This window comes from Sinocyclocheilus rhinocerous, unplaced genomic scaffold (assembly GCF_001515625.1).
Source record: "Sinocyclocheilus rhinocerous isolate Xijiao unplaced genomic scaffold, SAMN03320098_v1.1 scaffold1467, whole genome shotgun sequence".
NCBI classification, from domain to species: Eukaryota; Metazoa; Chordata; class Actinopteri; order Cypriniformes; family Cyprinidae; genus Sinocyclocheilus; species Sinocyclocheilus rhinocerous.
Window position 1 is genome coordinate 68,346 of NW_015647960.1, and position 13,208 is coordinate 81,553.

At 37.7% G+C, this 13,208-nt stretch overlaps 1 protein-coding gene across 1 annotated transcript; it reads left to right on the plus strand.

Moving 5' to 3' along the window:
• Window positions 1–5,534: 5,534 nt before the first annotated feature.
• LOC107709481 (E3 ubiquitin-protein ligase MARCH3-like) lies at window positions 5,535–12,069 on the plus strand. Its single transcript, XM_016513973.1, has 6 exons — window positions 5,535–5,613; window positions 6,308–6,489; window positions 7,716–7,905; window positions 8,237–8,497; window positions 11,405–11,611; window positions 11,890–12,069. The coding sequence occupies exons 2-6, from the start codon at window positions 6,335–6,337 to the stop codon at window positions 12,046–12,048; spliced, it is 972 nt and encodes a 323-aa protein (XP_016369459.1). The 5' UTR covers window positions 5,535–5,613; window positions 6,308–6,334; the 3' UTR covers window positions 12,049–12,069.
• The last annotated feature ends 1,139 nt before the right edge of the window (window positions 12,070–13,208 follow it).

Sequence of the window (13,208 nt, forward strand, 5' to 3'; positions counted from 1 at the left end):
GCAACGCAACGCGTAAAAATACAGTATAAGTCATTATAATCTGTAATTATGTCCCCACTGGATGCAACAAATGCCTTGTTTGTAATGGGTTTTAATGTTTATGTCTCGTCGCTCCGGCCGGCCACGGCATCAACAGTATGGTGAGGGGCGTAACATTTCCGTCTCACGCTTGAGGTATTCGGCCAATCACAACGCACTGGATAGTTGGCCAATCAGAGCACACCTCGCTTTTCAGACCGATTAGTTTTGTAAAAATCGACGCGTTTCAAAAAGGCGGGGCATAGAGGAGAAACAATAATGTACAGTATGTGGAAAATAATGTGTTTTTTTAACTTTAAACCGCATAAACACATTTCATTACACCAAATACACAAAATAATGTTCTTTTTAGCAGCATCATATGACCCCTTTAAGTGAACATGAACAGCTGAGAAAGAAACCGGACATGAACCGCGCGCGACACAATGTGTCACAATAGAACCCATTATAATCAATGATATTGTCAACACAGGATGCAGCGCGACAAATCCCTGAAAGTAAACGAATTTCCCATTCTATTTCTGAAATAGTCCAAGCAACGGTCGCTTTGTCGCATCCAGTATTGACAACTTCAAACTGCTGCGGTATAGACACGGTGTTAAAGTGATAGACACAGAATTCCAATAATCCTGCTGATGTCTGCGTTTTTAATGTTGATCAAAGAAAATAGAACAAAGAAAAAAAAACAATATATTACATTTCTGTAGGCTACCTGAAAATCACTGTTAGACCTGCCTGAAATGCACCGTTTCTATTTGTATCTTTGTTGTATAGTAGGCTATTTTGTGCTATTGCTTGTAATTTGATTTGCTTTTATTTTACAACTCACTATTTACTAGTCTTTAAAAATGTAGCCTATTAAGTTTTTATTGGTTAAGCTAGTAGTTTTAGCAGGTATCGAAACTGGAATCAAGGATTGTGATTTTTTGCTATTAACTAAAATTTTGGTGTCATAACTGCCTGTTATGGCAGTTTTGTTTTTTTCCATGGCTGGTAAGAAATATTTCTGGCCGGTACATTTTCTTAAGTCATCGGCCATTGGCAGGTCTGGCAAAAAGTTAAATGTAGGTCCTGGTTGCAGGAATAGCATTACAAAGCAGGAGACAACTCACAATTGATTTCAACAAAGTTTGGCGTTAGCATCACACACAGCTTAAAATAGTAAAATGTGCTATTTTTTTTTTTTAAATACCTTATTCACTTTGGTATTCTGCCTTAAACCAGTATTTTAAAGGCATATTTTGAGGTTGCAGTAAATTGTTGAGGCTGATATATGCCATTGTTCTCCTCTGAACACAGTGCATTTATCCTACTGACTCATAGGGTCGGTGATGTTGACGTACTCACCATGACTAATGGCTTTATCAGTAGCTCTTGCTGTGATGTTGCCCCTAGCTATCAGACATGGATCCAGGTCTCAGCTCTCTGTAGCAGTGTGTGTGTGTGTGTGTGTGTGTGTTACTTGTGCATGTTGTGTTTCCAGGAAGGCTGCGCTTAGAGCGCTTCCGTTGATCGTTGATGAGCTGTCAACAATGTCTGAACCTTTATCACACAGGCACATGTGTAACCAGCACATTTAATATGCAATTAATACTGGATTATTTGCATGTAGTGTTTGGTAGATGTTTTGTTACATAAAATATGGCTGAAAAGAAATAACATGATACATTTAGTCAGGTTTATGCCTAGAAAACATGATAATGGTCAAGATACATTCTCTGAATTTTAATAAGTAGCTTCCAGCTATTAATCTTTTAACAACAGTGATTTTATAAAGTTTTAATAATCTGATATTTTTGAATATGGATACGAATACAGTTCTGTGCTACAAATTTTACTTGTGTCTGGTTCATCACTTTTTCTAGACATTTAAGGGATATTTAATTTGTTTTGCTAGATTATGACTATTTTGGTTCTAAGATCCTTGATAGTGTTAGGGAACTTTATTGGTCCCTAATAAATCAATAAAGTTTTTTTGCTGCATGTGATTCTAAAAAACAAAAAATGTCTTCATAAACTATCATCAAAAAGCGATAACTCAGTGTCCACCTCTTCCCTTTGGACTCTGCAAAAAATCAAAAAAGTATTTTTTGTCAAAATGTTTGTTAAAATATCTAAAAAAAAATTGTGAAACAAGATGTATAAAGATTAGATAGATAGATACATACATACATAGATAGATAGATAGATACATAGATAGATAAAGGTTAAAAAGACTCTTCTCATTATGAAACTTTTCTTTTTCCAATAAATTCCCAATGATAAAATCTAGTCCTTGCCTTATTTTTTCTCGTTTGATATCCTGTTACACCTAAAATATGTTTCATGTTTACTTATTTAATTCTGTTAAAGGAAAATTCGATTTTGCGCAGAGAATTTTGAAACTGCATGTCATGTCGGAGCCTTGGCTTAGCAGCACATTGGGCCTTGGTGCTCATGCGGATGGTATGAGTTCAAATCTGGCTTGCAGTCTTTTCCAATCCTTTCCTTATTGTTTCCTATTTTATTTTTCATTATCAAATTAGAAGTTTCAAAAAAAGAGGCTGCATGTCCTTCCACACTACCAGACGGAGAGTGAATGTAAATAGCACCGCTGCTGGTCACAGCTCACTGCATCCCACAACATTAAAGAGGAAGTTCTCTTTTCACCAGAGCTTGTTTTATTCCTCCGATAATCCCTGGTGCCTGGCTCTCTCCTGCAAGCGTCTAAAGAGGTGTCAAAGGAATTATTCACCCCTTCACGTGGTTCATGAAGGAATCCACATTGATGTCCGTCCCCGCCGGCCATTTAAATAGCACCGCTGCTGCTCACAGCTCACTGCATCCCACAACATTAAAGAGGAAGTTCTCTTTCACCAGAGCTTGTTTTATTCCTCCGATAATCCCTGGTGCCTGGCTCTCTCCTGCAAGCGTCTAAAGAGGTGTCAAAGGAATTATTCACCCCTTCACGTGGTTCATGAAGGAATCCACATTGATGTCCGTCCCCGCCGGCCATTCTAGCGAGCAGCTTGGCCATGAATAGCAGACAGGATTAGTGCCAACAGGACAGAATGAGAAGCGAGCAGACAGAGGGAGGAAAGAAAGAGGCAGATTTATGGGGCGAGGCTCAATGAGAGTGAAAGTTCCTCATATGACTACTTGTCTACAGTGTTTCCCCTTCTGCACTTTCATCTAAGCTAGACCTGCGCTACGAAGAGAGATCAAGTCATGAAAATGAATGTTTTAACCCTTTGCTGCCTAATCTCCCGTGATTGTTGCAGCTGAGTTTCTCACGTGTTCAAAGATCTGCTATTTTGTCCATTATGCTTGTGTTGTGTCTGCTCCTACCGGCTTTAGGCGACATTTGTAATCAAATAATCTGACCACCAGACGGGGGAAATAGTCATGTGATTTGATGACGAGTTGTGTTCAAGTATGGCAAATAAACAGGCCCCTACAAACACTCTTGGCTTATTGCTTTAGCAAAATGGTATGGATTAAAAATCATACAATGTATGTGTAATCATAATCATAATAGGTGTTTTAATATTTACTAAAATCCAGTTAGACTAGATTAGATTAAATTAGATTAAACTTTATTGTCATTGTGCAGAGTACAAGTACAGGGCCAATGAAATGCAGTTAGCATCTCACCCACTGATCTATAATATATCAGTGATCTCACCAGAAGTGCAAATAGCAATGTAGCCTTTATAAATAAATATAAGTATGTATATGCAATATATAAAGATTATTATTAGGGATTATTATTATGTAATATTTAAAAGATTAATACTGAAGATAAATATATTTATGTGATTAATATTTTTTTAGAAAATATTTTTTATATACTTCCCGTGGTGATACTGTGTGAATATCTCATGCTTGGAAAGACCTCTCAGCCAATCAGATTCGAGAACCAGAAAGAACTGTTGTGTAAACTTGTATACATTTACATTTTTAAATAATTTTCCATTTTTAAATTAACTGTATTTTAAAAATCATCCTGACAGGTGTATCAATAATATAAATATCATATGTCTAAAAAAAAATCTTTAAAATGTTGTGAAATATTGTGTGATGATTATCTTTTAAAATATTTTCAAATGACAAAGTTGCAAAATGACTTACTTTTATTTAAAGGGGTCATATGATGCTGCTAAAAAGAACATTATTTTGTGTATTTGGTGTAATGAAATGTGTTTATGCGGTTTAAAGTTAAAAAAACACATTATTTTCCACATACTGTACATACTGTACATTCCTCTATGCCCCGCCTTTTTGAAACGCGTCGATTTTTACAAAACTAATCGGTCTGAAAAGCGAGGTGTGCTCTGATTAGCCAGCTATCCAGTGCGTTAGCCGTTTTAGGTAGGTGTGGCTAACTCTTAACTTTTATAAAGAATATCTCTTTGGATTTGAGACTTTAGTCTTTGCAACTTTACAGATCTTATTTATGCACCAAGAGCTTGTAACACTCTAAAGAGAAAGGAAAAAATGAAATCGCATCATATGACCCCTTTAAAAAATCGTCCTGATAGCTGTATCACTAAATGTAAATGTCTAAATAGTTCTTTTAAAATGTTAATACCGTATATATATTATATTTTTAAATAACTTTCTCATAATATGATTAATTAAAAAAAAAAAAATCTTTAATGACAAAGTTGCTTATTGAATTTAAAAATTGTCCTGACAGTTCTGACATATGTCTATTGCTAATATAAATGCCATATATAATAATCTGCACATTTATTTATTGGCCTGGGACAAAGAGGATTAAATAAGTACGTGCATTTATTTATTAATGAACCATTTTAACAGCATTCTTGTTGCTCAAACAGTAGAGTACATGATACTAGCAACAAGATCATGAGTTTAATTCCCAGTGAATGCAAAAACTGATAAGATTATATCTTGAATGGAATAAAAGTTTGGATAAAAGCATCTATAAATTGTAACCCTATTTTATAAAGAGTGAAAGATGTCCAAGTATGAATATACTGTACCAACACTGACGCTCCACCAGACCATTTGAGCTCTAAATTGGCAACACAATAATACTACAGCAAAAATTACCTACTCAAATGTAGCAATGGGTTAGAGTGAATTATAGTTGCACCATTATAGACATCAGTCTGCAAACAAGATAATAAGGTGGAGATCAGGCTGCTCTTAGACCAGCGGGCTAAAATTAGACCTGGTCCATGATGAGGCCAACACTTTCACCATTTGTTGATGTTGTTGTTATGTCTGCAACAGTTTACAGTCAAAGCTTAGACCCTCTTCGATTAGCATATCAGGAAAATGAAAAGCCACAGGTGACGACTGACTGGATTAAGAAAGCTTGAATGAGGAGGTGCCTGGAGTGTAACCAACAGTGATGTGAGAGGGATCTCCCTTTGTCGGCTCTGTGCCTGTGCTTTCCTTGCCTTCCAGCTAATCCTCAGCTATTCTCACCAACGGCCTTGGGCTCAATGCTAATCTGACGAGAAGAGAGAGAGAGAGAGAGAGAGAGAAGGTGGTCTTCGTGTCTTTAAGCCTTCAGAGCCTGTGTTATGGACAGTTTGGATGGAGAACATGGTCTGTCTGATGGTAAGTTCCTAACTTTCTAAAAAACTGTCATTGATTTTCTAATTGCTAAGTCACTGAATGGTGATTTTACAGTTGTTTTAGGAGGTGTCTGTTTGGTAAAATGTTGTATGCCTGTAGAGTTGATGTTGCTTCAGAGAACGTTGTGACTCCATTGATGGTTCATCATAAGGATGTAAAGGAGAAAAGCAATGGTCTGCAAAAGTGGTGCTCCGTCATGCAACCAAAACTTTGAACTTTTGCTGTCTGACACAAGCATCTGTTGACCAGTGAGAATTTCAGAGAGGCAAGGCATCTTTCAGAAACAACTTTTGGAGCTAATTACTGATTTTGCTGTATTTTAACTGAAAAAAAAAACATATTCACAAACATTACAAAATATTACAGACCCCTATATACAGTATATATATATATATATATACATATACATATCTCAGTCATTATTCACTGAAATCAATTATTCATAAAAATAGGAGCTAGCAAATCACATGCTCATTCATGTTCATATTAAATGCAGTTCTTTACATAAAATTGAGTAAATCATAATCATGTAAATAAGCAGCTGTTTCAGTCTGTTCCTCACACAAAGCTAATGTATGCAAACTTGGGCTCCTGTCTCTATTGTTCTGTCAGTGTCTCTTCATTAATTTGATCACATGTCCCTCATCTCTCTGTGTCTCTCAGCTTGCACTTTCAGGTATGAACAGCCTCATGTATAGCAGTCATGCTCTGTGAGGAGTCATCAGCTGGACTCAGTGCTGGTCCGGATTCTGTGGTTCTGGTGAAACCGGATGCTGAGACCTCCACGGATCCTGTACAGGAGGCCATTCACAGTAGCACTTATGTTTCTTCTGTGATCCCTGTACACGGCGGCATCAGGTGGGTCAAAATCAGGGTTCCTGGAGGACCACTGCCCTGCTGAGTTTAACTCAAACCCTGATCAAACTCACTTACCTGTGATTGTCTAGGGATCCTGAAGACCTTGATGAACTTGCTCAGGTGTGTTTGATTAGGGTTGAAGGTAAAGTCTGCAGGGCATTGGCCCTCCAGGGCAAGATTTGAGGAAGTCATTCAGCCAAATGGCACATAATGTCCCATTAGACATTGGTAACATGTAATTGTGTGCGGTCCCGTGCACGTATTTATACATTTGACGTCAGAAAGTTGACATTTTTGCGACTTGATATTGCGTTGTGGATGAAGTTGTGAGTTGTGAAAGTTACAGTACATTTTCATAATAAAATTAACTATTGAAGCTGTAAAAAAACAAACAAAAAAATTGCAACTTTTTAATGTTTTTGAAAAGTCTTTTATGCTCACCAAGGCCGAATTTTTATTCGATCAAAAACACAGTAAAAACAGTAAATATTACAATTTAAAATAACATTTCATTATATTTTATTAAAATGTAATTTATTCCTGTGATTCAAAGCTGAATTTTCACCCAAAATGAATTTGCTCAAAGTGTGCTCACCCTCAATCCATGTAAATGAGTTTGTTTCTTCTTCAGAACAGATTTGTAGAAATGTATCATTACATCACTTGCTCACCAGTGGATCCTCTGCAGTGAGTGGGTGCCGTCTCTGATTTCACTGATGTGTTATTATGAATTATTTATTTTTTGGCCAGTTAAAACACCTTAATGATGGATTTGTTTATTAAAAACACCCAGCTTTTCACTTCACAAGATGTTAATCGATGCACTGGAGTGTTGTGGATTATTGTGATGTTTTTATCAGCTGTTTGGACTCTCATTCTGACGGCACCCATTCACTGCAGAGGATGCACTCTAAAAAATGCTGGGTTAAATATAACCCAGCACTTTAAAAAGCTTTTTGGCTCATAAATATTTAATTTAGTATCCTGGAATCTTGTGTGATCTTTACACTCTAAAAAATGCTGGGTTTGTTCAACCCAACTTTGGGTCAAATTTGGACTAACCCAACTTTTGGGTTAAAAATTGAATGTAAAAATTTAACCCAACAGTTGGGTTAGTCCATATTTGACCCAAAGATGGGTTGAAACAACCCAGCATTTTTTAGAGTGTAGCTATTGTTCTCTGTATCTGCAGAATTGATGGTTGATATCCGGGTCTCTGTTTTCAGTCTGAACTCTGACGAGCCGTTCTGTCGTATCTGTCATGAAGGCAGCGGCGCGGGTGATCTGTTATCTCCCTGTGAGTGTGCCGGCTCTCTGGCGATGGTGCACCGTGTTTGTCTGGAGCGCGGGCTCACGGCCTCCGGCACCAGCCACTGTGAGCTCTGCCACTTTGAAACCCAGCATTTTTTAGAGTGTGTAATGATACATTTCTGCAAATCTGTTCTGACAAAGAAAGAAACTCATCTACATCTTGGGTGGCCTGCGGGTGAATACATTTTCATTTTTAGGTGAACTATTACTTTAAAAAGCTTTTTGGCTCATAAATATTTAATTTAGTATCCTGGAATCTTGTGTGATCTTTACACTCTAAAAAATGCTGGGTTTGTTCAACCCAACTTTGGGTCAAATTTGGACTAACCCAACTTTTGGGTTAAAAATTGAATGTAAAAATTTAACCCAACAGTTGGGTTAGTCCATATTTGACCCAAAGATGGGTTGAAACAACCCAGCATTTTTTAGAGTGTAGCTATTGTTCTCTGTATCTGCAGAATTGATGGTTGATATCCGGGTCTCTGTTTTCAGTCTGAACTCTGACGAGCCGTTCTGTCGTATCTGTCATGAAGGCAGCGGCGCGGGTGATCTGTTATCTCCCTGTGAGTGTGCCGGCTCTCTGGCGATGGTGCACCGTGTTTGTCTGGAGCGCTGGCTCACGACCTCCGGCACCAGCCACTGTGAGCTCTGCCACTTTGAGTTCGCTCTGGAGAGACTTCCCAAACCGCTCACTGAGGTAAAATCATCAGCAGCAGTGCTTGGGAATGATTTTTATCCTCTGAAGGATAAAATCCTCTACAATATGCATAATTGTAAACATTCAACCAACTTTTGACGTCAATGAAAAACTATTTTTTTAGCTCCATTTATTTTCATTTTGCAGGTTCAGCAGGTGATAAAACTGCATCTTGAGAACCGACTATTTACGCTTTCTGTAATTCTGTTGGTGGCTGCATGTTGCTATGGAAACTTAGATATTATGTGACCTCAGCTGACATCTGTCAGTCTGACTTCAGAATTTATGTGAGACACTGGAATAAAGAGAGCTAAAACTGTAAATGGACATATATAATAACACTCTCTCCATAATAGTCAGATGGAAAGTGTTTTTAAGCGGCATTATTAGCATCCGTTCTCCTGCAGTCAGTCACTCTTGAGTCTGAGTCGTGTCCCCGCTTCACATATTGGCAGGTCTGCATTCCCTCGGCTTCTTTTAAACACTGATCCACTTAGCAGGAAAATGAGATTAGATGAGAATCGTATCCCTGTCGCTGCTGCTTATCTCACGTTGGGCGGAGGACAGGAAGATGACACAACAGTCCACGAGCATCACAACCTGCTGAGCCGCAGCAAACCTGACCTGCTCTGTGAATGCTGTGCCTGTGCTTACTCACATTACAGAACCAGTGATTTCATGATGGATTTAGCTGTTTTATCTATCTATCTATCTGTCTGTCTGTCTGTCTGTCTGTCGTAATAGTTCACCTAAAAATGAAAATGTATTCACCCGCAGGCCACCCAAGATGTAGATGAGTTTCTTTCTTTGTCAGAACAGATTTGCAGAAATGTATCATTACACACTCTAAAAAATGCTGGGTTATATTTAACCCAGCATTTTTTAGAGTGTGTAATGATACATTTCTGCAAATCTGTTCTGACAAAGAAAGAAACTCATCTACATCTTGGGTGGCCTGCGGGTGAATACATTTTCATTTTTAGGTGAACTATTACTTTAAAAAGCTTTTTGGCTCATAAATATTTAATTTAGTATCCTGGAATCTTGTGTGATCTTTACACTCTAAAAAATGCTGGGTTTGTTCAACCCAACTTTGGGTCAAATTTGGACTAACCCAACTTTTGGGTTAAAAATTGAATGTAAAAATTTAACCCAACAGTTGGGTTAGTCCATATTTGACCCAAAGATGGGTTGAAACAACCCAGCATTTTTTAGAGTGTAGCTATTGTTCTCTGTATCTGCAGAATTGATGGTTGATATCCGGGTCTCTGTTTTCAGTCTGAACTCTGACGAGCCGTTCTGTCGTATCTGTCATGAAGGCAGCGGCGCGGGTGATCTGTTATCTCCCTGTGAGTGTGCCGGCTCTCTGGCGATGGTGCACCGTGTTTGTCTGGAGCGCTGGCTCACGACCTCCGGCACCAGCCACTGTGAGCTCTGCCACTTTGAGTTCGCTCTGGAGAGACTTCCCAAACCGCTCACTGAGGTAAAATCATCAGCAGCAGTGCTTGGGAATGATTTTTATCCTCTGAAGGATAAAATCCTCTACAATATGCATAATTGTAAACATTCAACCAACTTTTGACGTCAATGAAAAACTATTTTTTTAGCTCCATTTATTTTCATTTTGCAGGTTCAGCAGGTGATAAAACTGCATCTTGAGAACCGACTATTTACGCTTTCTGTAATTCTGTTGGTGGCTGCATGTTGCTATGGAAACTTAGATATTATGTGACCTCAGCTGACATCTGTCAGTCTGACTTCAGAATTTATGTGAGACACTGGAATAAAGAGAGCTAAAACTGTAAATGGACATATATAATAACACTCTCTCCATAATAGTCAGATGGAAAGTGTTTTTAAGCGGCATTATTAGCATCCGTTCTCCTGCAGTCAGTCACTCTTGAGTCTGAGTCGTGTCCCCGCTTCACATATTGGCAGGTCTGCATTCCCTCGGCTTCTTTTAAACACTGATCCACTTAGCAGGAAAATGAGATTAGATGAGAATCGTATCCCTGTCGCTGCTGCTTATCTCACGTTGGGCGGAGGACAGGAAGATGACACAACAGTCCACGAGCATCACAACCTGCTGAGCCGCAGCAAACCTGACCTGCTCTGTGAATGCTGTGCCTGTGCTTACTCACATTACAGAACCAGTGATTTCATGATGGATTTAGCTGTTTTATCTATCTATCTATCTGTCTGTCTGTCTGTCTGTCTGTCATCTATCTATCTATCTATCTATCTATCTATCTATCTATCTGTCTGTCTGTCTGTCTGTCTGTCTGTCTATCTGTCTGTCTGTCTGTCGTTCTATCTATCTATCTATCTATCTATCTGTCTGTCTGTCTGTCATCTATCTATCTATCTGTCTGTCTGTCTGTCTGTCATCTATCTATCTATCTATCTATCTGTCTGTCTGTCTGTCTGTCTGTCTGTCTGTCTATCAGTCTACCTGTCTGTATCTATCTATCTATCTATCTATCTATCTATCTATCTGTCTGTCTGTCTGTCTGTCTATCTATCAGTCTACCTGTCTGTATCTATCTATCTGTCTATCTGTCTGTCTGTCTGTCATCTTTTCATTCATTCATTCATTCATTCTTTCTTTCTTTCTTTCTTTTTTCAGTTTCTTTCATTCTTTTTTCTTTCTGCATGTATTTCTTATTCTTTTTACATTTGCTGAATTATAATATTCACTTAGCTATGCATTATGTAAAGTGGTTTTGTGATATGGATGGTTGCAAATAAATGTTTTTCTTTATCTTAAGTTGTCTGAATTTTAAGCTCCATTTGTAAAAAGTTAATAAAAAATTTGAGTTATTAACCAAAAAACACATGAAATAAGCTTTCAAACTGCCTTAATTCAAGTATAAACCCCTCCTAATGAGCTGTTTTTCGTGGCTGCAGTGGTTCACCACACCTTCCATGCAGCAGCAGAGACGGACGCTGTGCGGGGATGCCATCTGTTTCCTGTTCATCACACCCTTAGCGGGTCTGTCAGGCTGGCTGTGTGTGCAGGGAGCCATGGATCTGTACTACAGCAATGGCATGGAGGCCGTGGGACTCATTGTTCTCACACTGACACTCTGCACTATTTACCTCTTCTGGACTGTTGTAAGTTCACTCTTGTTTTCAGTGTAGCAAAACGAAAGTGCAAAGACATTTTACACCTGCAGTGTTTCCGACTGGTGCAGCATAAGAAATTACTCTGATTTAGAAAACAAAAACACACATTGATTAGATTTATGACACCCAGGATGATACAGTGAAAATTGAATAAAGAAAAATGTCAAAATTGAAAAATGAACAACAAATTTGTATAAGTGTATAAAATGTCAAATGATGAAAAAATGGTTCTAACTTTTCCACATGATTTTCCTTTTTAACCGCAGGTATCCCTACGTTACCACATTCATCTCTTCAGGATGTGGAACGAGACAAATCCCAGCATCCGGCTACAGATTCCCCATCCTGTGAAGACACACCAGAGACCAAAACATCTAACAATGCACTTCTTGTGCAAATACAAGAATAAGGAGACCATGGTATAGTGCCTGAAACATCACCAGGAAGAAAACAGCCGGCTATTTCAGAAAAACCCTGATTTCATGATGTCCTGATTTTGTGTGAAGCCCTGATTTCGAGTCACTCTTAGATCTGGAGTGACATTCTGATTTGGAACTCACATGCTGAACTGAAGCGATGTCCTAATTTAGAGTGAAACCCTTTTGAAGTGGATAGTTTCATCTTCACTTGTGTTTTTAAATAATGGAAGACTTTAAAACAAGGAACATTTCAGTCAGAAAATGTCAGCATCTGAAATGCATGGAAATGCAGAAAAAGAACACGTCTTCATAAATAAACGAGAGAAAAATGGTGAGATTATAACGATTGAGCTATGTATACCTGCAGGTTTTACCTTACAAAACTGCTTCATAATTATTCAACATAATATATATCTAGAGGAACATACAGTGGATACAGGTAAGACAATCTTATAGCTATGTAGATCATTTCATTACTGTTTGCTTTACACTTCAAATGGTTTCCTTCCATAAAACAGGAAAAAAAGTGAACATTTAATCATCTTTTAATCATTTGATGTTGTAGCTGAATTGAAAAGCCTAAAACAAATCCTTTGTACATTGTGTGCATGAAAATCCAACATGAGAAAATATACACTTTTTTTCAGCAAGGATGAGTTAAATTAATCAAAAGTCACAGTAAAGTCATTCCTTTCTATTCATCACAGAATCCTGAATATTTTTATTACACTTTCCACAAAAATATTAATCAGCACAAATGTCTCCAAAAATGATAATAATAATAATAAATGTTTCTTGAGCAGCAAATCAGCATATTAGAATGATTTCTGAAGGATCATGTGACACCGAAGACTGGAGGAATGATGCTGAAAATTCAGCTTTGATCACAGGAATAAAACATTGAAATTCAAATAGAAAACAGTTATTTGAAATTGCAATAATATTTCACAATACTGCTGTTTTTACTGTATTTTTGATTAAATAAATGCAGCCTTGGTGAGCAGAAGAGACTTTTTTTTCTCATCCCAAACATTTGAACGGAAGTGTAAAGTTGCAAATTATTTATTTTAATGAATTCATTCAAATTTGGCACCAGTCACCACAACCTAAAATACGAATTGTCAGTCCAATTCAACAGCAAATTTCAGGTGAATGGGTTGAATATC